Source organism: Carcharodon carcharias, chromosome 14 (assembly GCF_017639515.1).
Source record: "Carcharodon carcharias isolate sCarCar2 chromosome 14, sCarCar2.pri, whole genome shotgun sequence".
Taxonomy (NCBI): Eukaryota; Metazoa; Chordata; class Chondrichthyes; order Lamniformes; family Lamnidae; genus Carcharodon; species Carcharodon carcharias.
Genome location: NC_054480.1, coordinates 147798515 through 147824275, shown reverse-complemented (window position 1 = coordinate 147824275; position 25761 = coordinate 147798515). Strand labels below are relative to the sequence as shown.

The window sequence follows — 25761 nt, the reverse complement described above, 5'->3', positions numbered from 1 at the left end:
GCATCCAAGCTCATGAGCCACTACTGATGAGCACCCTCTGCAGCCGAACAATACTAGGAAGATTAATTATTCAAAGCATTGTGTTTGACATGTAAGAGTATATGATGGTTTGTTTATTAATGAATTTAAATCCCATACTAACAGAGTATAATCTGCATATTCAGATTATTGTACTAAAATTAAGGGTATATTGCTAACATGAATAATATAAGAAGCTCTGCTTTCTGTTAAACTGTTGTTTTAGCAATACTCCTAATTTGGATGATGGCGTTGAGTCATTATTTCTTTTACATATTCTCCCCACCTCTTGCTTCTATTACAACCTTATTATTTTTAGTGACTTAAAAATCAACTAATTGAGGTATCTGTATTCCTTATAATTTGGCTTCCCTTCCTAGCTTGCTCCCTAGCATCCCATTGTGATTATAGACTAAGATGCAAGTTAATGACTCCAGTAAAATAGTGGGCAGAGGAAAACTATGCAAACACTTTAAGCATTTGTCACAAATATTAGTAACAGCGATATCAGCCCACTGAACTTCAAAAGTTTGAATTTTGAAAGAAACTAATTTGCTGCATTGTGTATGTTATAATGCTTTCCAAAACTAATCTCATGAACTTGTACTTTCCACATGGTCATGTATCTTTGTTCGTTTCAAATATTTATCCAACTTTTCCTTTAAGTTGTAAAGTCAGTGCTTTAATCACTCCAGTATCAAAACATTTCATGCTGCAGCAATCCACAATGCTAAGAAATTCCTCCTAACCACTTCATGGCTCACTTAGAGATGATTTTACATTGACGGTCCCTGAATATTGACTCCCAACCACTAGACATAGTCTATTTTTATTCATGCTATCAAAGCCCATCATCATTTTAAAAGCTTCTATTCAATTTCCCCTTGGCTTTCTCTACTCCAGTGGAAATATTCCCAGTATCTTGCATCTTTCCTCAATTTATTGCCTTCCATCTCTAGCATTATTCTGGTGAATCTGTGCTGACTGTGCTCTGTGCCTTTAATATCTTTTGTATAATGGGACCCCTGAAATGGCAAGTTTTACTAACCGAAGTTTTGTACAAATTTATTATTGCTCCTACACTCTTTTTTTGATACATCACTGTTTATAAAACCCAAAATGATATTGGTCATTTTCATGGCTTGATCTGCCAGCACTTGCAATTTCAGGGAATTATCAGTTTGACTCCCTGGATGTCCCTGTGCAGCCATGAACTTCAGATGCCCATTGCTTACTTTGCCTCCCAGAATGTATTACCTCACACTTATCCACATTAAATTGCAGCTTCCAGAATTCCACCATCCTGAAGTATTTTACAATACTTCTTAGTTTTGCCAACCTCCCTACTTGTGACTCATCAACAAATTTTGAGTTTGTGCTCTCTATGCCTAGATGGAAATTATCTATGTACAGAGAGAAAAATGCATCTGGCATTGATCCTTTGGACATTTAACACTCAACACCTTTCCAATTCAATCAATATTTCAAGTTGTTTTCCCCTCCATTAAATAACTGCTGCATTGCCTCTTGTACCATTTGCCTGATTTTTTCAAACTGGTCTTATGTGAGACACTTGTCCACGATTGATGTTAGACCAACAGGTCCACAGTTATCCAATTTATCTTTTCGCTCTCCTCAATCTCAGGTGGTATATTAGATGCACTTCGTTCCTTTCAAAGCATCTACTGAGGTTGAAAAGCAGTGACTAGAGTGTCTGCTGGTATCTTTCTGACTTATTTCAACCAACTAGGGTCATGCAATCATGGCTTGATGTCCACTTTGAGTTTTGCTAAATTTCTTTAAGAAACAATACCTTTTGTACAGATACCCCTAAACATTATTCCATATCCTACATTTTCAGTTCCACCATCATTTATTAAATTCCCTAGAAGGTTACAATACTATTTTTATTATGTTGTGTTATGTATGTGATATTCATTGCACTTCAGCGTAACACACATGCGCAATATTTCGCTCCCAGTAACTGTTGCAAAGAGGATAAAGTGTACTTGTTATTTTCAGATGGAAGGGGGGAGCATCTGTTCATATGTTGAGTAGTCATATCACTTCATCTGGAGTGAATATGCTTTCAGTCATTTACATAGCTAATGCAGTTTGCAAATTAGTTGAGTTGATCCTGGAATTACCTCTGAAATAATCTATTGTACATTCATACAGATATAAATGTTTACATTATACATGGATAATAAATCTAAAGCTTGTCATTTAAATTCTGCTGAAGGGTTATTTTTGGTTACTGTGGCTTGTTTTATATTTTGGTGATGAATACTTGCATTAGGAATGGGCCATGTTTTTTTGTTGGGGTGCTGAGAATACATGATGGCTGACACTGTTACCCAAAACCAATATTTAAGAGCTCTTATCCAGGTAAAATACTCCAGTAATAAGTATGGCTATTCATATTTAATAATATTGAATTCCTCGACAAACTGATAAAGTTTTACACAGTAGAGATAATCTGTCCTTGTGGAATAAAAGAAAATGAATTGGGTTCAAAATATTTTGAACAAATTATGAATTATTAACTATTGAATTGTATAATTATCATTTAAAACAGATGAGTAAAGAATTTTATTCATGTGTTAAACTGATACTTAAACAAAAGGGTCAAAAAACCCCACAGGGTAATGAAGGTTATAATACAAATCTCAACAAGGATGTCTGACAAAGGATAGACTCCAACTTGGATAAAACCCAAGGCTAAATAATCAGAAGCTAGCAGCTGGAAATGTATACCAGCATGATATCACTCACAGAAGGAAGATCACCTTCACTTTACCCTCCATAGAATGGATCAGAGCCCATATGTGACTTCCCCTCCTGTTTTTTTACTCAGACATTCACCATCATACTACGTTTCAACTTTTTGAACCACAGTGTCAAAAAGGATAGAGTAAAGCTTTTGTTAATGGAGGAAATCATTCAGAAATTAAATACCTCTGAAGGCTATAATAAGCATCACTTCTGTCCCTGAATGATTTGCACTGATTATACATGATTGATGAAAATTAAATGGTTCTTGTGAAGAACCATTCTCTTTTGATTGTAGGAAAGTGTTCTTTTTTGTGAATTTTGTCTGGTATAAGGCTCTGGTTCACTGTTTTCCTTACTGTGTAGCATGCTTTAGCTATTTGGTTTATACTAGGTTCATGGTTGCCTCACATTTACCCATCTTGTCATAAACTGCAGTATTTTGATTTTCAATTGGCCTTTGATATGCATAGTAGTCGGAGGCCAGAAAAAAAACTAAGGACAGCTAGCAGAATGGATAGCAAGTTGACTACAAAACAGAAAACAAGAGTGTAAAGGTTAGTTACTTAGACAAGCCAAAGATGTGAAATTGATGTTCTACAAGGATTGGCCCTGGGATCACTGTTGTTCACCATTTCCTTCAAAATAGGGATTCTGGAATCAGAAATAGAATTTCAAAATTTGTAAACATCACAAAATTGGGGATGTAGTTATATGGGATATACAAAATTGGGGATGTACAGAGAACTGTGGCAAAATACAGGAAGACAAGCTTTCTGAATGGGCATGTTATTGGTAAATGAACTTCAATACAAGTAAGTATGCGGCACTACATTTTGGGAGGGAGGATAAGAAAGCTACATAATCCTTGGAAAATAAGTGTCTAAATGAGGAGTAGAGGGATAAACAAATCACTAAAAATAGTAAAGTAGGTTAAAAAGCCATTTAAAGAAAAGAAAAGCATTAAGTCTCATTTCTGGAGTGACAGAATTGAAAAGCAGGGAAGTTCTATTAAATTATTATGAAATCTTGATTAAACCACACTTGGAGTACTGTGAACAGTTGTGATCTCCATGTTATAAGAAAGATATAAAGGCACCAGGGAAAGTAAACCTTCTTTTATATACTAAAATGATTCCTGAACTGAGAGGTTAGACCTGTTAGGGAAGGTTAAAGAGGCAAGGGCTATTTTCTCTAGAAAAGAAAAGACCGAGAAATGACTTAAGGTCTTCAAGATGATAGGATTTGATAGGGTTTGATGTAGAGAAGGCGTTTGTACATGAGAGAGACCAGAACGAGGGGCCATAAATACAAGATAGTCACAAATGAATCCAATAAAGAATTTAAGGCAAACTTATTTACGCACAGCGTGGTTTGAAATGTGCTATCACAGGAGTAGTTGAGGCAACAAACATAGATGCTTTTAAAGGGAAACAAGTTAAAAATAAGGGGAACAGAATAGTAGGACCTGTTGATAGGGTTAGATGAAGTTAGATAGGTGGGGCAAGCCTTGTGGAGCATAAGCACTGACATGGAACAGCCGGGCTTCATTGAGGCTGTGGCATGGGAAGGATAGAGCACACAGTTAAGCATATGGTTCAATTTGGAACAGTCACCCAGTTTTCAATAAACTACAGTCTCCGTTTTTATGGGTAATTGGCATTTTTTGACCTGCGTCTGCTTGTTTACCTTGTAATAAATGAAAGATGCAAATGAGGATGAAATCAAGGATAAGCACAAGCTAGAGCACTAAATGATTACTTCTTGCAAGTATAAATTAGGAACTACATTTGTAATATGTCCCCATCAAAATATGATAGCCAAAGCAAAATTATTGAAATATAAGTAAAGACTGGAAAAAAATTGGTATTTTTCGGCTAAGAAAGGAGGCAACTGAGATATGTGGCCTTTGTAGAGATATATGACTGAAACAGGAAAAATTGTAGAAAAAGTAGTTTCAGAAATTTTGATCAAAGTAAATTGACAGTAGTAGAAGAGAACATGGGATCAAGTTAGTACAAATCAAGTTTAAAATTAATGTCGGGATGTTTTTTGCCCCAACACAGACTGATTGATTGATTTAGTAAATGGACTTGTGGGTACAATAGAGATGAAAGTAATTGCGACTATCGAGGTGAAAAGCCTGGAATGGTTAAAAAAAACATTTGGCTGTTGTCAGGGGACGGGGAGGGCTTTCTAAAACAGAAATGGGTCAAAAGACTACCATTTATTTTCTGCTCTTGCTATCATGCCAAGTGGAAAGAAATTGTATTATGGTGCAAGGCATCTTACAACTATACATTATGATATTTTGTCAGTCATGCTTTACTTACAATATATACTCAACTGCAGCTTCAAATTTTGCTCTGCTGTTAAAGATTCCCTAGTTGTGTATGCATGTAAATTTAGGATTAGGATATGTTTTAACCTCATGATTAAGGTTTTTTGGTTTCTTTTTACTTAATGAAATGTTTAAAAGCTTTTCATTCTCACGATTTAAGGGATTGTTTTGCTAATATACTATTTTGGATGACACTACTATATGATTGTTAAAATGTATAAGATATGTCTCTCTTGACTTGTTTTCATGACCACATTGGGGAAACAGGTAGCCAAGGTTGTCCTGAATTAAGGAACGGAACAATGGAAAGGCAGGATGAAAACATATTGGCACCTATTTTGAAGGAAATACATCCCTTCTGGTCTGCTTCACAATAACACTCCGTCATGCCATATTCCATTATCAGTGACAAGGTTTTGTGAGCAACAGACTATAAAGATACCAGGATTTATTAGCAAGTTTTTGAGAGATTTAGAATTGGAGAGGTACAAAAACAAGATTTCATATCTACCTAGGGAAAGACCCCATCCACTCAACTGTTGTCATTGGATATGCACAAAATCTCCTGCAGGGAATTTGATTTTTGACATGGGGCTTTACACTTGAAAATCACCGTACGTTATAACATTGTTCAGCCATGCAGGCCGGTACCACCATGAAGCTTGTCTTCCCATGTCCTGTGGTTTTCATTAGAACTGTTTTCGAACATTTCCATTCCTCAGTTCAGTTGCTGGGCATATCAAAATTCATGGGCTGACGTGGCATAGTGGGTACTCATGTTTTTGCCACTGCCTGATGATGAATCGCTGGAAACTGGTCATTTTGACATTGAGGTCTTTTGGAAGTCTCTTGTCCCAGCACCGCCACCACAACACACACCCCAATTTCACCTCAAGTTAAGAAAGAGGAGCTTGCATTTAATAAAGTGCTTTCATGACATCAAAATGTCCCAATGCACTTAATAACTAATTAAGCACTTTTGAGCTGTTGTTTGTGAGAATGTTTAAAACATCAACCTTTTGTCCAAAATTTGACATGAGGAGTGATTAGGAGAGTTGGCAAACGGCTTGGTCAATTGCTGTACCAGCTTGTCACTAATGCTGGGTACCCTTGCTGCAGCAATAGTTATTTGATGAGTTAGTAACTTTAAGCTTGAAAGCAGCTTCATACCTCATCCATTTTGTTGGAAGACTCATTTATTGTCGCTGTTCACACATGGAGTCTACTCTGCGTTGGGATTTCTTAAACTCACACATCTTCGCAACACAGCCCCTGTCACCTGCTTGATCCCTTGCACCCAGTTATAAGATAAGTAATACGTGCATTTGTGGGGTGAAAAATGTGAGGCTGACCACTAATGCGAATAAAGCACATTGTGGCTAAAATGGGGGCTGACTTTATGCCGAATATGTATGAAAAATTACGATTTTTGGAGCCAAAAAAATTGGTCATCTTATACGCTGGGTCAACTTATATACTCCAATCTACGGTGTCCCTCAACCAACGTCACAAAAGCAGATTATCTGGTCACTATCACTTTGCCGTTTGTGGGCACTTGCTGTGTGCAAACTGATCGCTGCTCTCCTACTTTATAATAGTAACTGCACTGCAAAGTACTTCTGGCTCAGCAGATCCATTCCTTATTTATAACCTAAGCCATTTGTCATGAATTTAATTTCTCCATCCATGCTGGCTATGCCTTCAGCTGCTTAGGCCCTAGGCTCTGGAATTCCATCGCTAACCTCCCAACCTCTCTCCTCCTGTAAAACTCTTCTGAGAACCTATCCCCTTGACCAAGTTTTCGGCCACCTGTCCTAATATTGCCTTATGTGGTTCGGTGTCATGTTTTGACTTATAATGCCTCTGGAGTGCCTTGGGACATTTTATTGTGCAGCTGAAAATAAAATAAATTCAAGTTGTCACTGTGTTCCTTTTAGTTTTTAAAACTGACCTTTTTGGTTCACACTCATGCGCTGCTGATAACTTTCCAAATATCTAATTATGTAGACTGCATCGTTCTCAAATTACTGGAGGGAAGTGTCTCTGTTTGTACTGGGCTGCTTTGGGCTCCAGTGGGACCAAACTACAGCAGAACATGAGCAAATTCATTGAAACTGCCATCACGGTGGCAGATGTGGTTTAATCCAGAGAAGCATTTGAGAAAATGTAGTTTGTGAAGATAAGCAAGTGATAGGAATATTCACTGAATTGAAAGAAGCTGAAGGCTGTGAATGAAGTATGACCTTAGGATTCAAATATATAATTCCTTGAATATGCAAATGCTGATGTGAAATCATATATAAAACCTGTAACATTTTGAATTTTTAAGGGCATATAGTACAAGAGCAAATAGGTTATGAGAGAATTGTTTAAGGCAAGTTTACAGTGCAGGTTTGAATACTCGAATCAGTTTCAATTCAGTTCAATTTCACTTAATTTTATGGAAAATTATTTTGGAAGTATTGCTTTTTTGTTTAAAAATTACATATAAATGAATAATTCTGGTACGGTGCCTCAAATTTGGCTATCCGAAAACCAGCCATGCCCAAAAACCGCACTTTTTCCAAGCTACCATCGCCTGACTGTCTTTGCTTGCTGACATCTTTGGGCGGAATTTTCTGAGTGCATTAGTGGTGGGTGTGATAGGTGGCGTGCATGGAGATATGACGTGACCTGCTTCAGGACAGCGTGAAGGCAGGTCGTGATTGTCCACTCAGCCCACCGATGGCCATATTGTCTGTCCGCGTCAGCGGGAAAGCACGCCGACGTGTTTCACAGCAGCTCGCAGGCAACGTGCGCTTGGTGGTCTTTACTTTGGGGGAACTAGAGGTGAGTGAGCAGCAGCGTTCTCCACAGCTCGCCCATTGTTTACAGGCCTCAGTGGCGCCGGGGGGTCAGGGCAACTGATGCCTGGCCCCGGAGGCGACTGCTGTGGGGGTGGGGTTTGCACACGTTGGGCTGCACACGTTGTACAATCTCCTCACCAACGCTGGCCATGTAGCAGTCACTGCTGGAGGTGCTCACAGCCCCTTTGCAATCTCAGCGTCCCGGTTTGGACCAGTGTCCCCATGTCACAGGTTGACAGGGCAGCCATGCAGCGCACTCATCTCTGGCCATCCGAGGGGTGACCATCACTCTCCGGGAAGTGTTAAGGGGCAGTCACACAGGGTCAGGGAAGGTGCTAAGTACAGCCATGATAACCACGTCTCTCTCTCTTTCATGCTGCAGGAGGACCACGTCAGGACCATGGATCCTGGTGACCTAGCTGTGTGCCTGATGGCCTACAGAGAACATAGAACATGGAGGAGAGAGTGACTGAGGCTCCTGGCTGCACAAAGGCAGGAGCAGCAACCTCAGGAAGAAGGGGTAGCAGGGGCTCCCACACACACTGCCCAGGAGTGACAGCGAGCTTTGGCTGGTCGGCGCCTAGCGATACCCAGGGTCTATAGACGCCGCCTGCCATTCCTGCAGATGACTGAGAACCAGTGTCGCTGACGACTGTATAGGTCTAGGACTTGGTGGCTCACATCTGCCACTTACTGCAGGGCTTGGCGCCAAGGGGACATGGAGGGAATCCACTGCCAGTGGCTGTGAAAGTGACCACGGCGCTTACTTTCTATGCCAGTGGCTCCTTTCAGGGCTCCACAGGTGACCTCTGTGGGATTTCACAATCCACCACCCACAAATGCATCCATGAGGTCACGGATGCATCTTCTCCATGGCAACAACTTTGTGCATTTCGCCCGGAACCGGGACAGCCAGGATACAAGGGTCATTGGATTCACCCGGATCTCGGGATTCCCACAGGTGCAGGGTGCGATTGACTACACTCATGTGGTGCTCAGGTCTCCATCACTACACTGGATGGACTTCATCATTCACAAGGGCTTCCACTAACTGAACGTGCAGCTGGTGTGCGACCACCAGAAATGCATCCTGCAGGTGTGTGCATGGTTTCCAGGGTGTGTGCACAATGCCTGAGTTGCTCCCCGATCCCAGCAGCCTTCCAGGGTCCACAGAGGCTGCAGGGTTGGCTGCTTGGGGAGCAGAGGCCATGGCTGATGACACCCATGAGGCAGCCTCAGACTGCAGCAGAGCGACGCTATAATGAGGCTCATACTGCAGCAACTTGGTGGAGCAGAGCATTGGGATGCTGAAGATGAGGTTCCGGTGCCTGGACCGGTCTGGTGGAGCCCTGCAATACAATCTGCAGAGGGTGACACATATCATCATGGTCTACTGCGCCCTTTACAATCTGGCAATCTAACGGGGAGAGGAGCTGGCTGAGGAGGAGATGGAGGAGCTGGAGGTCGCCTTGGATGAGGAGGAGGCCAATGGGAATGAGGGTAAGGGGGTCCTCGGTGGTGGCGATGACGGAGATGAGGCTCTTGCACTGGCCAGACGAGGCAGGCACGCTCGGGAGGCCCTCATAGCTGCTAGATTTGTGGAGGGTGATGATGACGCAGTGAGGTGACTCCATAGATCCTCACATCACAGTTGTAAATATTTGACTCCAGCACCAATACCCTCTGTGAGAATGCTCCTGTCATGGAGATGCAGTGAAGACCCTAATAGTCGCTCGATCTAAGGAGGATGATGACAACATGCAGTGAGGACACTCCATAGATCTTCACATTGTCTCTGAGAATGTCTGTCTCCTGTCTGGCTGAGGGCAGCTCACTTGCGCTCCATGATTAGGGCCATCTCAGAGACACAGCCATGAAACGTTAGACACATCTGATGCTGTGTCCGTCTTCAGCACCTCAGCCCTTCAGGAGCTGGTGCACAGCATCACTGGTCACAGATGCTGGTGTGATGGGGGCCAGCCCCACCTTAAAGGTGCTGAGAGCACACAGAGAGAATGAGGGAACTCTGTGGTACCTGCCCACTACATTCTGGCAGCAATGACCAGCACAGCCGAGGTGCAGGCATCAGTAATGTGTCCAGGGAGTGTGAGGCTGGACCATCACTGTGGTCTGAAGGCTGCACAGACACAGCGAAGAGGCCCTGGACTGAGACACCTGCCTTTATCTTGTGCAGAAAGGTTTCACATTTGAGTGACAAGAACACTGCTCATCAGAACAAGGAGCCACAGGCAGGGAGACATTCTTAGGAGTTTATTGACAATAGTGAACAGTATGTACAAGTGATCAATATCTGTGCCTAGGCTGTGCAACTACTTTTACCTAACTTTCCTAACCCTGACGCTATGTCTTGGTGCTCCCCGGACATCCACAGTGGAGGCGGGGGCAGCCTGCTGACTGTGACCCCCTGTCTGTGATGACCTTGGTGGGCGTCCTCTGGAGGGCTGAGACCTGGAGGGTCCCGGCCTGCTTTCAGGGTCCTGCTGTGTGGCAGTGACACCCTCCTCGGCCTGTGGAGTTGCAGCTGCTGAGGTCACAGGAAGAGGGGATACGGATGAGTCAGTCACTCCCAGAGTCACCAGGATGGATGGCCTCGGAGTGTGCACCTGCTGATCCTCCTCCCTATGGGTGCCCGAGGGCCCCTGGCTGACTCCGTGAGGAGAAGGGGTAGCTGGAGTGAGATCGAGCTGCCCAGCACTCCTCTCGCATACACACTGTTGGAGGCCAACTATGGCATCAGTGATGGAGTTAAATCCACGCAGCAGTGCAGGAGTGACATCCTGGACCAAGGTCTCCATTGTGGCCCCCATCCTGCCAGAGTTGACCTCGGTACATTGAATGCTGGCGCTATCACCTCTGAGTGAAGACGGACGGACTCCTCCATCGTGCCTTGCAATCTGAGGAGTGCAGCGGACATCCCTTCCTGATGTTCCTGAGCTTTCTTTGCAGCTCCTGCAACTGTGACATGACCGAGGCCAGAGGCTCCTCATCTGACTCGGACTCAGCAACGTTCTGGTCTCCAGCAATCCTCTGAGTGCCAGGGACCTGGGAAGTCCCTGCCTCCACCTGCTGTGGATCAGACGGTGCGATGTGCTCAGCAGATTGTGATCCTGAGGCTACTCTAAAGCTGGGTCCCACCGAGATGTGTGTCTCTGCGCTGGTGGAGGGTGTGGGTGAGGCTGTGACGGGACTTCAGGGAGGGTGCCTCCAGATTCCTCTTCAGAGGTTTCCTCGGGGGCTTGATTGGAGGCCCTTGTTCATGGACTGTGTTGGCTGTTTGGCAGATGTGCCTGCGAAAGCAAAGGGAGATAATTAGTACATGGCAGTGGCCTGTGAAACAGGACACATCACTCACAGCCTGGTTGTCTGATGGATGTTGCACTGCTGGATCCTCACTTGGTAGAGCAGCGCTGACCTCACTGTCAGCACAGGACTGGTACCGGTCATCACCGTCCAGCTGGATGGCTCTGTTTTCAAATCCTGTCAGAACTTTGATTTCCAGCATCCCTCCACCTGTCTGTGACCTTTCCCTCCTGTTGTGAGCCACTTTGTCCTGCACAGATAGAGATGGGGAGAGTGTATCAGGACGCCTATCAGGCCAGATGATAAGTGTGCCTGGCCTGTGTGGGTGGTGAGTGGTCCCATGGACGGGATGAGGACAATGTTAGGTGTGTGCGGAAGCGTGAATGGTGATGTCCCTTGCACTGGCAGTGGGTGAGGGCCCTGTGGGTGTGTGCTGGGTTTGTGAGTGTGAGAGTTGGGAGTGATGAGAAGAGTGACTTACCCTGGTGGAACAGAGGAGATTGTTCATCCTTTTGCAGCACTGAGTGTCTGTCCTCCTCTGCTGGGTGTTCACGGTGACCACCGCTGGCACTGCCTTCCAAGCCAGCTTAGTGATGTTGCTGCCCAGCCTGTGGCCAAACCGGAGGTAGAGCACCTCCACGGCATCTAGCAGTCACTTGAGGGACTCGTCATTGAAATGGGGGACTGCAGCCTTTTTTCATTTGCAGGTCACGTCTCCCTGGCAGCGGTGGTGAGCTGATGGTGATGAGTGCTTTGCTGGCAGCTGCCTTTTAAAATTGGCAGCCGGTGTGATGTAACAGTGGGGTGATGGTGGGCAGACAAATGACAGCCCACTCGCCATGGAAACGGCATGTTTCGCGGGAGTGAATAAATAATGAGGTGGGCTCAGGATGATTCGGTGCAAAGTGTTCCCTTCAACTGAACTGATCATCTACTTTGATACCTAGATATTTGCAGTTAGTAACTATTTCATTGTCCACATCATGAATCTTCACGGAACAATATCATTAACTGTTTTTGTTCAGTTTAAGATCATTGTTATTGCACTGTTTTACTTCCTTCTCCACTGAGTGCCTGCAGTTTCCTTCATTATTCCTTATGAGACCCACAAGTACTGTAACATCAGCATACTTCAGGATCACTATGTTGTTGCGCTCGCTCTGATCAATGATCATTCGTACAGATGATGAAAAGCAAAGTTGAAAATACACAGCCCTGAGAAAGTCCAGTGTTCGTTAAATGGGCGCTGAGTAAGTCCCAGAAACTAACACCTATTGGGTCCTGTTGTGAAGGAAATCACCGACACAAAGTACAACAAATGGAATAGCATCAAGGTTTTTAAATTTCTCTAAGCTTTACTGGTTGCATCGTATTAAAAGCTGAAGAGAATCAACAAAGGTAGCGCGAGCATCATTGCCTAGTCTATCTGTGTGCTGTTGGATTAAATGGACCAAGGTCAAACAGCATCGTCCGCTGACTCTATGACGTTGAGAGGCAAACTGTAACTGATCAATATGTGGAACAAGAGGATCTAAAAGACTTTGACACAACGCGCTCGAAACACTTCATGATTATCGGTGTAAGAGCAACTGGTCAGAATCATTCAGCTGATCAGGCCACAACTTCTTAGCAACCAGAACCATGATGCTTAATTCCAGCAGCAAGGAGCAGTATGTACGTCAGATGATTTCTGAAAGATCAGAGAGAAAATCCCATTGAAGAAGGAACATTAAAGCCATAGACAAACACACAGTGTAAATTCATCAATTTGACACCAGGGATATGAACCTATACTTAGAAAGAGAGCTTTTAGATATTGATAATATTACTATTGGGGCAAATGGATTTATTGAAATTATTAAGAATTTTAATGAGTTATTAGGAAACAACTATTTCTTTAGTTTGAGGAATAGTGACATGACAGAGAGATATCGAAAGAAATTATAAATAGTTCTTGATGCATGGAATATAGTATAACAGAGGGATACTTGAAGGAGAGATGGTTGCATCTCTTACATATGTTTGAAGTAGCAGAGGATACAGGCCTATGCAGTGAAAGGAGAGCAGTGGGTTATTTTTGGGTTGCTCTCACACAACACCAGCACAGATGCAAAGGGTTGAATGATCTGCTTCTGTGTTGTAAACTTCTGTAGTCCTATGGTTCTATCTTATTCCCTTGGTAATTAATTTTTCTTTACATATTTATTGAATGAACAAATTATTGTACTGATAAAGAAAATAAAATGCATTGTATATCTCTGTGTGACACTGACCATAATTCACTGAGCTTTGTTGCTGAGATCTATCAGCTCATGGGATATTAATTTAAGTCCTTATGTTTATAATGATGTATATATAAATTTTCCAGTAGTTGCGAGTGACCAATTTATTTGCATTATTCCTCAGTGAAATCAACCGTTTAGATCTTGGTTTAATTGTGGAAGTCTGGAACAAAGGATTAATCTGGGACACAATGGTTGGTACAGTTTGGATTCCTTTAAGAAGCATACGACAATCAAATGAGGTAAGCAGTGAGTTTGTAATTAATATTTAGTTGTTATCCGCAGTTTTTTGCTTTTATTTTAGTTGTTATCTGATGTCCTTGGAGGATTTGCCTAGGTGGGATAATAAGATCACCTAAAGCAACTTTGCTTCACACTGTGCTAAAATTGTAATGTAAAGCCAACTTGGGTGATAACTTGACTCTAGCGTGGGAGCACCACCACCTGCAAGTTTCCCTCCCAGTCATGTGCCATCCTAACTTGGAATTATATTGCTGTTCCTTCACTGTCACTAGGTCAAAATCCTGGAACTCTCTTCCCAGCAGCACGGTGGGTATTCTTACAGCACATGGGCTGCAGCGGTTCAAGGAGGCAGCTCATCACCACCTTCTGAAGGGCAAATAGGGATGGACAATAGGGAACGCCCACATTCCAGGAACAAATATATTTTTAAAAATTGGAGGAAAGTTTCATGAAGGCACTCCAACTTGTTTTGGACTCATGTAGGTCCAGATTGACACTGTGATTTCTTAGCATGTGGCAAAATGTAATTGTTTGGACTGTTACATGTGAACATACAAACATTCAAATTAGAAACAGGAATTGACCATTTGGCCCCTGAAGCCTGCCCTGCCATTCAATTGGATCATAGCTGATCTGATTGTGACCTCAACTCCACGTTTCTGCCTACCCCTGGTAACCTTTGACTCCCTTATTTGTCAAGAATCTACCTACCTCTGCCTTAAAAATATTCAAAGACCCTAGCTCCGCCGCTCTCTGGGGAAGAGAGTTCCAAAGATTCACGACCCCCTGAGAGAAATAATTTCTCCTCATCTCCTTCCTAAATGGGAGACCCCTTATTTTAAACTGTGTCCCCCAGTTCTAATCTCTCCCACAAGGGGAAACACCCTTTCAGCATCCACCCTGTCAAGTCCCCTCAGGATTTTATGTTTCAAAAAGATCACATCTCGTTCTTCTGAATTCCAATGGATACAGACCCGGCCTGGCCAACCTTTCCTCATAGGATAAGACCCCTGCACCATATCCCCCACCCCACTCCAAGTTATCAGTCATGAACCTTCTCTGAACAGCTTCTAATGCATTTGTATCCTTTCTTAAATAAGGAGACCAAAACTCTACACAGTACTCCAGGTGTGATCTCACCAACACCCTGTACATTTTTAGCAAAACTTTTTTATATTCCATCCCCCTTGAAATAAATTACACCATTCCATTTGCCTTCCTAATCACTTGCTGTGCCTGCATACTAACTTGTGATTCATGTACCAGGATACCCAAATCCCTCTATACCTCAGAGTTCTGCAACCTCTCTTCATTTATATAATACGCTGTTTTTCTATTCTTCCTGCCAAAGTGGACAAGTTCACACACTCCATGTGCTAAATTTTTGCCTGCTCACATTAACTCTATAATTGTAATGTAAGTGTAACTGTACTGACTTCGAAAACGGTGTCAGAAACTAAGTTACCATTTTGTCAATCAAAAAATCGACTTATAGCAATTTTAGTCACAGAATGAAAGCACTTTAGTGATGGAAATGTCATTTGGTGATGAAATACTGTATCGGTTGGTGATATTTTGGGGCTTGTGTTATGGGAATCTGAAGATACCTGAGAAAATTCACTTTGAAAGACTTGTTCATCAGTTTTCAATTTGTTAAAAGGGAAAAATGATAGTATCTTTCCTAGGAATTTAACATAATCTTATGCTTCATACATATGGTATAGGCGTGGTGTTCTGAGTGTAGAATATACCTTATTTAAACAATGACTCTGTATATTTTATACTGGAAGAGTACAGAGAAAGCAAAGGTAACTTCTGTTTTGCCAAGTGACTTTGAAATTTAAAAATGTTAATGTTGAATTTCATTTTGTTGCTGAAACTTTCATTTATTGGTTAATTCTTTAATAAGTTATGCATGACATGGAAGTGGAGTATTATTTCACTGCCTGTACCTACTGTTACCAAATTTGGCAGTATTCCATTTAAATGTCAACATGTTGGGAACTGACAGAAGCATATTTATATAGACTTATACCTGTTCATTTTATTTACTTAATTTTCGGGAAAATGAATGATAAAATATAAACATAATATCAGTAATTTATAAACAATACACTGTGAATGGGACCATTAATCAATATTGCTTCTAGTGTCTATTTTGTTGATGGTTAATCAGTTACAGGGTTTGCTCTATATCACCAAGGGGAGAATTTTCTCCCCATTGGGAGGGTTGGGCAGGAGCGGGTATGGGTGGGTTCGCAGCCGATCGTCGCCCTCAATTGGCTGCCATTTTATGTGGGTGGGCCAATTAAGGCCTGCTCAGCGTGACGCGCACCCAAAAGCGCTCAGTGCTACCTGTGTGGGCGGAGGTGGGGGAGTAGGCTGAGTCGGGGCCTGTGTTCTTTTGCACGTGTGTGAAAGAATGCAGAAATTTCCCTGAGGCACAGAGCTGTTAGTTTGATTTTTAAAAATTTTAATAAAGAAGAAAAAAAAATTTTAAGACATGTCCCCCCCATGTGAGTATCACATGAGCTGGGACATGTCAATGAATTTTATTTAAAAATGTTATTAAACTATAAAAACCTTCATGAAACCTCATCCTGCCCGTGGATGAGGTTCCATGATAAATGCGAAGGCCGCCTGGGCTCTTTGCCTGCCCGACAGCCTCGAGGTTGGATGGGCAGCTCAGTTAAGTATTTTAATTGATATTTAAGTGGTCTTAATAAGCCTTTGACAGTTCGGCGGGCGAGCAGCTGACTCTGGTGCGTGCCCGCCGAACTGAAGATCGGAATGGCGCGCGGTGACATCGGAACACATGCCCGACATCACCGTGTGTCATTTTATGCATCGGTGAGTGGGTCCCACCCTCACCCACTGATCCGAAGATCCTGGCCTAAGGCTACAGACCTATTGTAGGAAAGTGAGTTTAGGCTGGGCAGCTCCTTGTGACCGATGTGGCCAAAGCAGGCTAATTGGCCTCCTTCGGTCTCCTAAATTTTTATGACTTCTATGACAGTGGAGGCGGTGGCATAGTAGTATTGTCACTGGACTGCTATTCCAGAGACCCAGGGTAATGCTCTGGGGACCCAGGTTCGAATACCAGATGGTGAAATTTGAATTCAATAAGAATCTGGAATTAAAAGTCTGACCACGAAACCATTGCCGATTGTCGTAAAAACCCATTTGCTTCACTAATGGCCTTTAGGGAAGGAAATCTGTCATCCTTACCTGACTCCAGACCCAGAGCAATTTGGTTGACTCTTAAATGCCCTCTGAACATGGGCAATTTGGGGTGGGCAATAAATGCTGGCCTAGCTGGCGATGCCCACATCCCACAAACGAATACAAAAAAAAACCCCTCTATCAGCATTTTGAGTTTGGGAAACCAGGAGGAAGGAGTCTGGATGAATTCAAACGTAGGGCTCAATTAATGTATTTTGTCTCTGTTTTCTGGCTACTGCCAGCCAGACTGAGAGGTTGACTGGCTGGTTGTCAGGTGGATGGCCTGTAACATTGTGCAGCCAGGAAGAAGGGGGAGGGAGGCGGGGAGGGAGGGATCGGAAGCCTTGGGGTGGGTGGGAAGACTGTTGTATTGGTGTTGAATGTTGGTGTTGAATGAGATCAAAGGCCCCAAGTTGGGGGAGGGAGATTGGCAGGAGAGATTGAGCGGACTTCTGGTGGGGTTGGAAAGACCTTGTGCTGGGTGGGGAGGGGGGGTGGTAATGACGAGAGATTGGAAGGGTCGGCTGGGGGTAGTGATGAAGCAAGTAAGCTGGATCCAGCAGGTAAGTGAAAAGTCACTTGCCTCTTGTATCCAGCAATCGTTTAGCCAATGGGTATCTGTGGCTCGGGAAGCCTGGCTGGCCAAGGTCAAATTTAAAGTTGTGGATTATTCTGAGGCATGTACCCTTATTCTAATATTCAAATGACCAACCCACAACCTAGGAGTGGAATGGAAGCCCAGCCCTGACCCTTCCGTTAAAACAGGAAGTGAGTGGGTTGGGATTAGATTTCAGTTTTTAAAAAAAAATTGCATTCTTGTTTTTGGAGGACCAAAACGGCAAAGCCCCCACTTCCCCCCCAGCAGTATTGTGTTTAACTTCTACTTTGCGACCCTCTTTATCATGCAGCATGCAGAGATTCCCCTATTACCTTTGTACCTCACTTTCACCATTTCTAGGCCCTTCAGTATGTCTCACAATATCTTCCTCTCTCTTTTCACTCTGTCACTGCCAATGTAAGATACGATAGACTCAATTTTGAGTTAGTAATCGTGGTAACGCTAACCGCTCACTGTTATTAGAACTATAGAAAAGTTACAGCATAGAAGGAGGCCATTCGGCCCATCTTGTCCATGCCAGCCCGGGGACACCCAGGTGCCCTTTCTAATCCCACCTTCCTGCACTCGGCCCATAGCCCTGCAGCTTACAGCACTTAAGGTGCAGATCCAGGTACTTTTTAAAAAAGTTTAAAGTTTCTGCCTCTATCACCAACTTGGGCAGCGAATTCCAGACACCCATTACCCTCTGCGTAAAAAAGTTCTTCCTCATGTCCCCCCCTACACCTTCTGCCACTTATCTTGAATCTATGTCCCCTGGTCCTAGAATTCTCCACCAAGGGAAACAATTTTATTCTGTCCACTCTATCTATTCCCCTCATAATTTTGTACACTTCAATCAAGTCACCTCTCAGCCTTCTTCGTTCTAAGGAAAATAACCCCACCATATCCAATCTCTCCTCGTAGCTACACTTTTCTAACCCTGGCAACATTTTTGTAAACCTCCTCTGCACTCTCTCCAGAGCTATTACGTCCTTCCTGTAATGTGGTGACCAGAACTGCACACAATACTCCAGTTGTGGCCTCACCAGTGTTTTATACAATTCCAACATTATATCCTTACTTTTATATTCTATACCTCTGCCAATGAAGGAGAACATTCCATATTATAGAGTAAATTGAACAGCAACTTGCAGAGTACGTACATGTGCACTTAAACACATGTGCACAGCATTGCTGTGCAGGTTACTGTTCAGTAAGTGCTGCTTGATAACACTTGATCATTAGCAAAATAATGGAAAGTATCACCAAGAATAGATTAATGGGGGGGGGGGGGGATAATTGGTCAAATTAAATTTGTCCTGCTTTTTGTGGACAGGACATATTTGGGCCATTTTTCACTTTGTTGGGTAAATGCCCATGATGTACTGGAACACCTTGGGCTGAATTTTTTGGAGGTGTTGGGGAAGGGAGTGGGGTGCTGGTGGTGCATTGCCTGCCACCCCCACCACCCACCCCCTCCCCCTGCCTCATCCTGCCACCGGAAGTTATGTTGGCCCCAGACCAATCTACGTTAAACAAGGCAATAGGAATAGACCACGTGGCCTTAATGAGAGGAGAATGAGGCTTCTGCTCCTCAGTGGAAGGAAGTCCTATCCTCAGGGCAGTACCAGAACTTGGCAGTGAGCGCCAAGGGGGGAGTTGTCTCCCTGATGCACACACAGGGCACCAACTGAAGGATGTACCCACTTCCTTCCTGCCTTTTTACCAGTTGTATTAAAGAAACGGCCTCCAGCTGGCCTGCCTACAGCAACAGTATTGTGTCAGGAGCAGCATAATCATTGGGTCATTTGGTTTGCTAACAAGCCAGTTTTTGGCACCTGCTCGCCTATAACTTTATGAGCAACAGGTTGGGGGCGGGGAGGGGCTGGTGGGAAGGTGCTCATTTTTTGTGCCCCCTCCCACCAAAATCACACCTGTAAAATCCAGACCATTGGCTGGAGGAATGGCTAGATGTGGAGCACAGCAACAGCTTATATTTATATAGCGCCTTTAATGTAATGAAATGTCCAAAGGTCCTTCACAGGAAAATTATAAAACAAAGTATGATACCAAACCATGTAAGGAAATATTAGGTTTGATGACCAAAAGCTTGGTCAAAGTGGTAGGCTTTAAGATGTGTCTTAAAGGAGGAAAATAAGGTAGAGAGTTGGGTAGATGTAGGGAGAGAATTCCAGAGTTTGGGGCCTAGGCAACTGATGGAAGGGTGATTATTGGTGGAGCAATTACGATTGTGAATGCACAAGAAACCAGAATTAGAAGAACAGAGATATCTTGAAGGGTCATGGGATTGGAGGAGATTGTAGAGGTGGGAAGAGGCAAGGCCATGGAGGGATTAAAAAAAAATAGGATGAGAATTTAAAAGTCAAGACGTTGCTTGACCAGGAGCCAATGAAAGTCAGCCAGCACAAGGGTGTTGGGGGAATGGGACGCTGTGAGTTAAGACGTGGGCAGCAGAGTTTTGGATGACCTCAAGTTTACAGAGGATAGAATGTGGGAGACCAGCCAGGAGTTCATTGGATAGTCGAGTCTAGAGATAACATAGGTGGATGAGGAACAAAAACAGAAAATGCTGGAAAAACTCAGCAGGTCTGACAGCATCTATGGAGAGAGAAACAGAGTTGATGTTTCGAGTCCGTATGACCCTTCTTAAGAGCTATACCGACTCAAAACGTCAACTCTGTTTCCTTCTCCACAGATGCTGTCAGACCTGCTGAGTTTTTCCAGCATTTTCTGTTTTTGTTTCAGATTTCCAGCATCCGCAGTATTTTGCTTTCACCTGGGTGGATGACGATTTCAGCAAGTCTTCAGCTGGGTGTTGTCAAGGCCTGTAGCTTTTGCTGTATCTAGTGCTTTTAACTGTGCTTTTTTTATCACATAGACAGGAACAAGTGGTGTTCCTTTAAGTGAACTAGAAAAGTTTTGAATGGATCTGCTAGAAAATAGATTGAAAAATTGGAATCTGTTGAATAAATAGAAAATTGTTGATCGATAAATTTTGTCCAATTTTTGCTGGACACCTTTACTTTAAATTCATGAGTAGTTGAGGATGGACACAAAGGTTACATCAAGTTTTGCCTAAATATTTTTAATATGACTTTTAGTGAATAAATTAATTAATGCATTAATTACACTTTCTCTGTGCCACTAAAGCTGATGTTATTCTAAAAGTTAGCTTTTGTTTTGGAGAAGGTGTTTAATGTTTGGGCTGTACAGCTGGATAAAGCTGTAAAAGATTCTTGATTTGTGTGACGTTTTAGTTGAACGTGTAATAGATAACGTAGATGGAAATGGCAGGAAACTTGTGTGACAATAAACACCAGCATAGACGAGTTGGGCCAAAAGGCCTGCATACTTTGTATAATAAAGCTTTGAAATCAACTTGATCAAAAAAACTGTAAGAGTTCTTGATTAATAATGTATAAACCATTTGAATATTTTTGTAACATATAGATTTTGATACTCGTGGAATTTAATATTGCTGAAAAAGCTTGTCCCAAAAGAAATTATAGAAGCTTTTCGTCTTGCACCCATCAGGATAGATTCACAAGAATACCAAATTTCAAAGGAAACTACAATTTATATTACATGAGAAGAGGGTGCTCCCCTCTTGGTTGGCAATTGGACTCTGGTAGAGGTGTTACCATGGAGAATGCACCAGGGAACAGTTAACTGCTAAACTTTAATTTAAGTTCAAACCAGGCAGGCCGACTTTGGTCAAGGTGTTGCCATGGAAAATGAATTCCCCCAAGCTTTTGTTTGGTTGAAAATGGTGCAAAGCAATGATATGTGCTTTCTGTTTGCAAAGAACAGGGCGCTGTGTGTGAATATATGTAGCTTCTAGCACGTATAAGGGGGCCACTCTGCGATCCTAACTGTTAATCTTAAATTGGTTGTCGGCATAGTAGCAGCGTGAAACAGTTAACTTCACCTGTTGCTCAAATTTTTGAAACACCTTACCCTTCCAGGATAATTTGACGTAGTTTGGGCACTTTTAGGACAGAACATGACAGCCTTGGGCCCGTTCTTGAGTTGTGTGATATACAGCAAGCAGTGATCTGATCGGGGTATCTATTATCCCACAGGATAGCTTTGATGTTCCCTATTTCAGCATCAAGCTTGCACAGTGAGCAAATGGCTCAGGCCCTATTTACGAGGTTGCCGATAAGGCCAATCCTATAACCCGTGTATTGACCAGTGAAGGTGGGTTTGCGGTAGGCAGTTGTAGAGAACTGATTGGCAGATTTGCCATTAAAACTGAAATCAACTGCACGAGTTGCTGAGTTCATAAGTTCAATGAATACAGATGCGGACAATAGCGACGTATCCAGATGGCCACGATTTGAGATGTAGTGCAAATGTCTATGGCTTCCTTGAGTGGCGCATTAGTGAATAGGCTGGCAATGTCGAACGCGCACATGGATATGGCATGGCTACCAACATACAAGTCCTGTATGGTTTTTGCAAAGGTGAAGGAATCCTTCACCGTGTATGTGGAAAACTTGCTCAGAACTGGTTGTAGCAACTCGCTCAACCATTTAGCCAATTCATGCTTTGCAGAACCAGTCATGGATAAGATAGGGCAGAAAGGGACATCACTTTAGTGTGTCTTGCGCAGCCCATGCCTACATGGATGTAGTGAACTGTGATTATCATATACACCGCCAGGCAACGTGTTACTCTTACAAAAACGCTTGTTGGACTTATGTAACTTGCTTTTGAGCAGGGCTGTGTGGTCATGCTTTGTGGCAGTTCCAACAGATATGAATTTGGAACCATCATTACGAACAGTGTGCATTTTCTCGATATAGTCACACTTATTAAGGATGGCTCTTCCAAACCCTTTGTCAGGCTTGCAGATAACTGTTCTCTGGAGCATTCTCCATGGCAATGCCTCTACCATTCAGAGTCCAATTGCCAACCAATCAGCACCTTCTTCCCATGCAGCATAAATTGTTGTTCCCTTTGAATTTTGGTAATCTTAAAATTTGCCCTGACAAAAAGCTTCTTTGGCATCTCCTTTTTTTTAGCAATCCTCAAGTTCTGTAATACCAAGTGAATTTTGTATTGTTTATTCTTGTAATTACAAGTGCACCAAGTTAGTAGTCAAGAGCAGCTCCGACAAATTCCTCTAGTTTCAACCATTTGTAGTTGTTCAATTAGGCCTCCATTCAAGTGCATGGAGTTTATGGGCCTGAGGTTCCACGAATATAGGACCTTGTGCCTCAGTGAAATGAAGTTGCATCAGAGCATGAGGATGAAGAGTTTGTAATATCAGACCATTGCTAGAACCACAGCAGCCCTCAGAATAGTGGGTCCAGGGATCAGAGAGTGAGATGGGGCAGGAGCGGAGGCCAGTGATGGGGGGGTGACTGGGGGTCAGGAGAAAAAGTTGCGTATGGAGAGGAGATCAGAGGGCAACTGATCAGGGTCTGCAGAGGGGGCTGGGGGGAGGATCAAGGAAGGGGATGTTAAATATGACATTGAGAGGAGAACTCCTGCGTTTCCCGTCTCTACATTCAAGTCAGTAAATGTTAAAACTTATCCTTTAGGTCACAGGTGATCACATGGTCTGGTTTTTTACTTAGCGTATTTTCACTGGTGTGACTGCCTCAGGACAAGCTAGTTAAACAGAGGCGGCTTCAAACAGGTTTAAAACCCTTATTTGCATATGCAATCAACCTAATGCTTGCTTCGAATGTGGGTGAAAGGTGCCCATTCTCCTTTGCCAATATGGTGGGCAGCGCACTTTCAGATAGAAACATGCGCAAACTTCCTGCCTGCCATATTGGGAGCTTTGTAGACTGTGGCAGTTTCAGAGCTGAATTTATAGGCTTTGGTGTTATATTATTTTATTTCTATTTGCGTATTTTTAAGTATGTAGTTGATAATATTTTTAAGTAAAGCTCAGTAGGAGGGAAGGTCATTTGGGCCCTGTCATTTTCACCCACTCGGAAATTTACAACATCTTCCCCAGCTCAGTATCTGGTTTTTTCAGATGATTCCATGTCCTTTCCCTTCTGCCAGAACACAGGAATGTCCATTTCATTTTATAATCCAGGTTGTGTGAAGAGCCACATGAAATCATCTGAGTTTGCCTTTCATTCCGGAATTCTTAAATTCTTAAAAAGCTTAAATCCTTATCCTAATATCACAACTTAATTTGGTGGCCTATTCTGGATTTACTTTTTCAACATCACATAGAGGCCTCTATTGTGTCCCCTGTCAGTTGCCTCCTCCTGATGGATGAAAAGTCTAAGGCCAGAATTTTTCATCCCGCGGGCGAGCGAGCTCCCAACCTGAACGGGAGTGAAACAGTGCGTGACGGTGTTGGGTGAGCATCCCAACGTCATCGCGCACTCTCTCGATCTTTCAGTTGGCAGGTGCACTGCCGCCTCTCGCCTACTAAGACCCTTAAACAAGTAATTAATTTGTATTTATCGCTGCCCACTCAACCGCTCGGTCGGCGGGCGAATAAACCAAGCGGCCTTTGCATTTTTATATGAAGCCTCATCCACAGGTGGGGTGAGGTTTCCAATGGTTATTAAAAAAACAGTAACATTTTTTTAAACATCTTCCTCTTCATGTGACTCAGTGGCATCTATGTTTATATCATTTATAAAATGTTTAATTTTCATTTTAAAACTCTTCAGCTTCCTAAGGCAGCTCTGTGTCTTCAGGGAGCTTTCAGCTGACGCTCCCCTGCGCATGCACAGACTTCAGCGTTAGTGCTCCTCCCGCACCCCCACCCCCACCCCGGCAGAGCTGGGGCTCTTAGCGCACGTTTCATGCCGGCTGGCCGTTAGTTGGCCAACCAACGTGAAATTGTGGTCGGAGCCCAAACTTGGGCAGCGGTCTGTTTCATGGCCGTTCCTGGACTTGCTCTCCGTGCCCACCCAACGAGGGGAAAATGCTGCCTCAAGTTACTGCTGTCTTTTCTATTTCTCAGTCTCTGTTGCTAAGAATCCTTCTTTCTGTACTGCTTCGTGGAGTGGCACCTTTACCTTGTATTTTTGTGTCCAGATCATTTATTTTTTTAAATGAATCAGAATTACTTGCTAAAATTTAAAAAAAAATAAATTACACATAATAATATCAATATTAACCTAAAGATTTAAGACCATAGCAAAAGTCTGAATTTGAGCAGAATTATATTTTTAAGTAAATGAGTACTTGTTTATTTGAGATATTTAGTGCACTTGTGATGATGGTATACAATACTTGTTGTGATGACGGTATACAATACTTGTTGTGATGACGGTATACAATACTTGTTGTGATGATGGTGTACAATACTTGTTGTGATGATGGTATACAATACTTCACTTGTTGTAATGATGGTATATAATACTTGTGATGATGGTTTACAATACTTGTTGTGAGGATGGTATACAATACTTGTTGTGATGATGGTATACAATACTTCACTTGTTGTAATGATGGTATACAATACTTGTTGTGATGATGGTATACAATACTTCTTTATAAAGAAAGAAGTAAATTAACCAGGTTTAGAAGTTTAATGTATTTTTTTCATAAGATTCCTGATGAGCATTGAGCATTTTTCAGTTACATGCTAAAAGGTTTTCATAAAGAGAAGATTATCTAAGTATTTATAGTATTGGTGAATGAGTTGGAACCATTTCTTTCGTTCTGGTTTGCTTGTTTTGAGGGTGGAATGCATCCTCAGCTGCCTATATTTTTAATATATTGTACCGCTATTTTTGTTTATGAACAATATAAATGGATGCTACTAACCTAATCATTTATAGTCAATAAAAAGGCACATCCATCCTTCCTCCATATGCTCTGTACCTTCAATACTGTATATTGCATTCATTCAAAGCTAAACTATATCTTCCTTTTCTGTATTTGTTCATCTTGCTCCATATCAATCACTTTCTTTCCTCTTTCTCTTTGAAGGAGGGACCTGGTGAATGGCTGACTCTTGACTCAGAGGTTATAATGACAGATAATGAAATCTGTGGGACAAAAGACCCAACGTTTCACAGGATTTTGTTGGACACTCGATTTGAGTTACCACTTGGTAGGTTTTGGCTGAGCTTTGGGTTCTATTTTTCTTCCCGTTTCATTAGGTTC

At 42.7% G+C, this 25761-nt stretch overlaps 1 protein-coding gene across 1 annotated transcript in view; it reads left to right on the top strand.

Moving 5' to 3' along the window:
* The window catches only part of LOC121287635 (protein unc-13 homolog A-like), a 298606-nt gene that overhangs the window by 591 nt on the left and 272254 nt on the right, over positions 1 to 25761 (top strand). Inside the window, exons 2-3 of the mRNA XM_041205568.1 lie at positions 13705 to 13822; positions 25585 to 25708. Of these exons, the coding sequence (XP_041061502.1) occupies positions 13705 to 13822; positions 25585 to 25708 (242 nt within the window). The remainder of the gene's footprint in view (positions 1 to 13704; positions 13823 to 25584; positions 25709 to 25761) is intronic.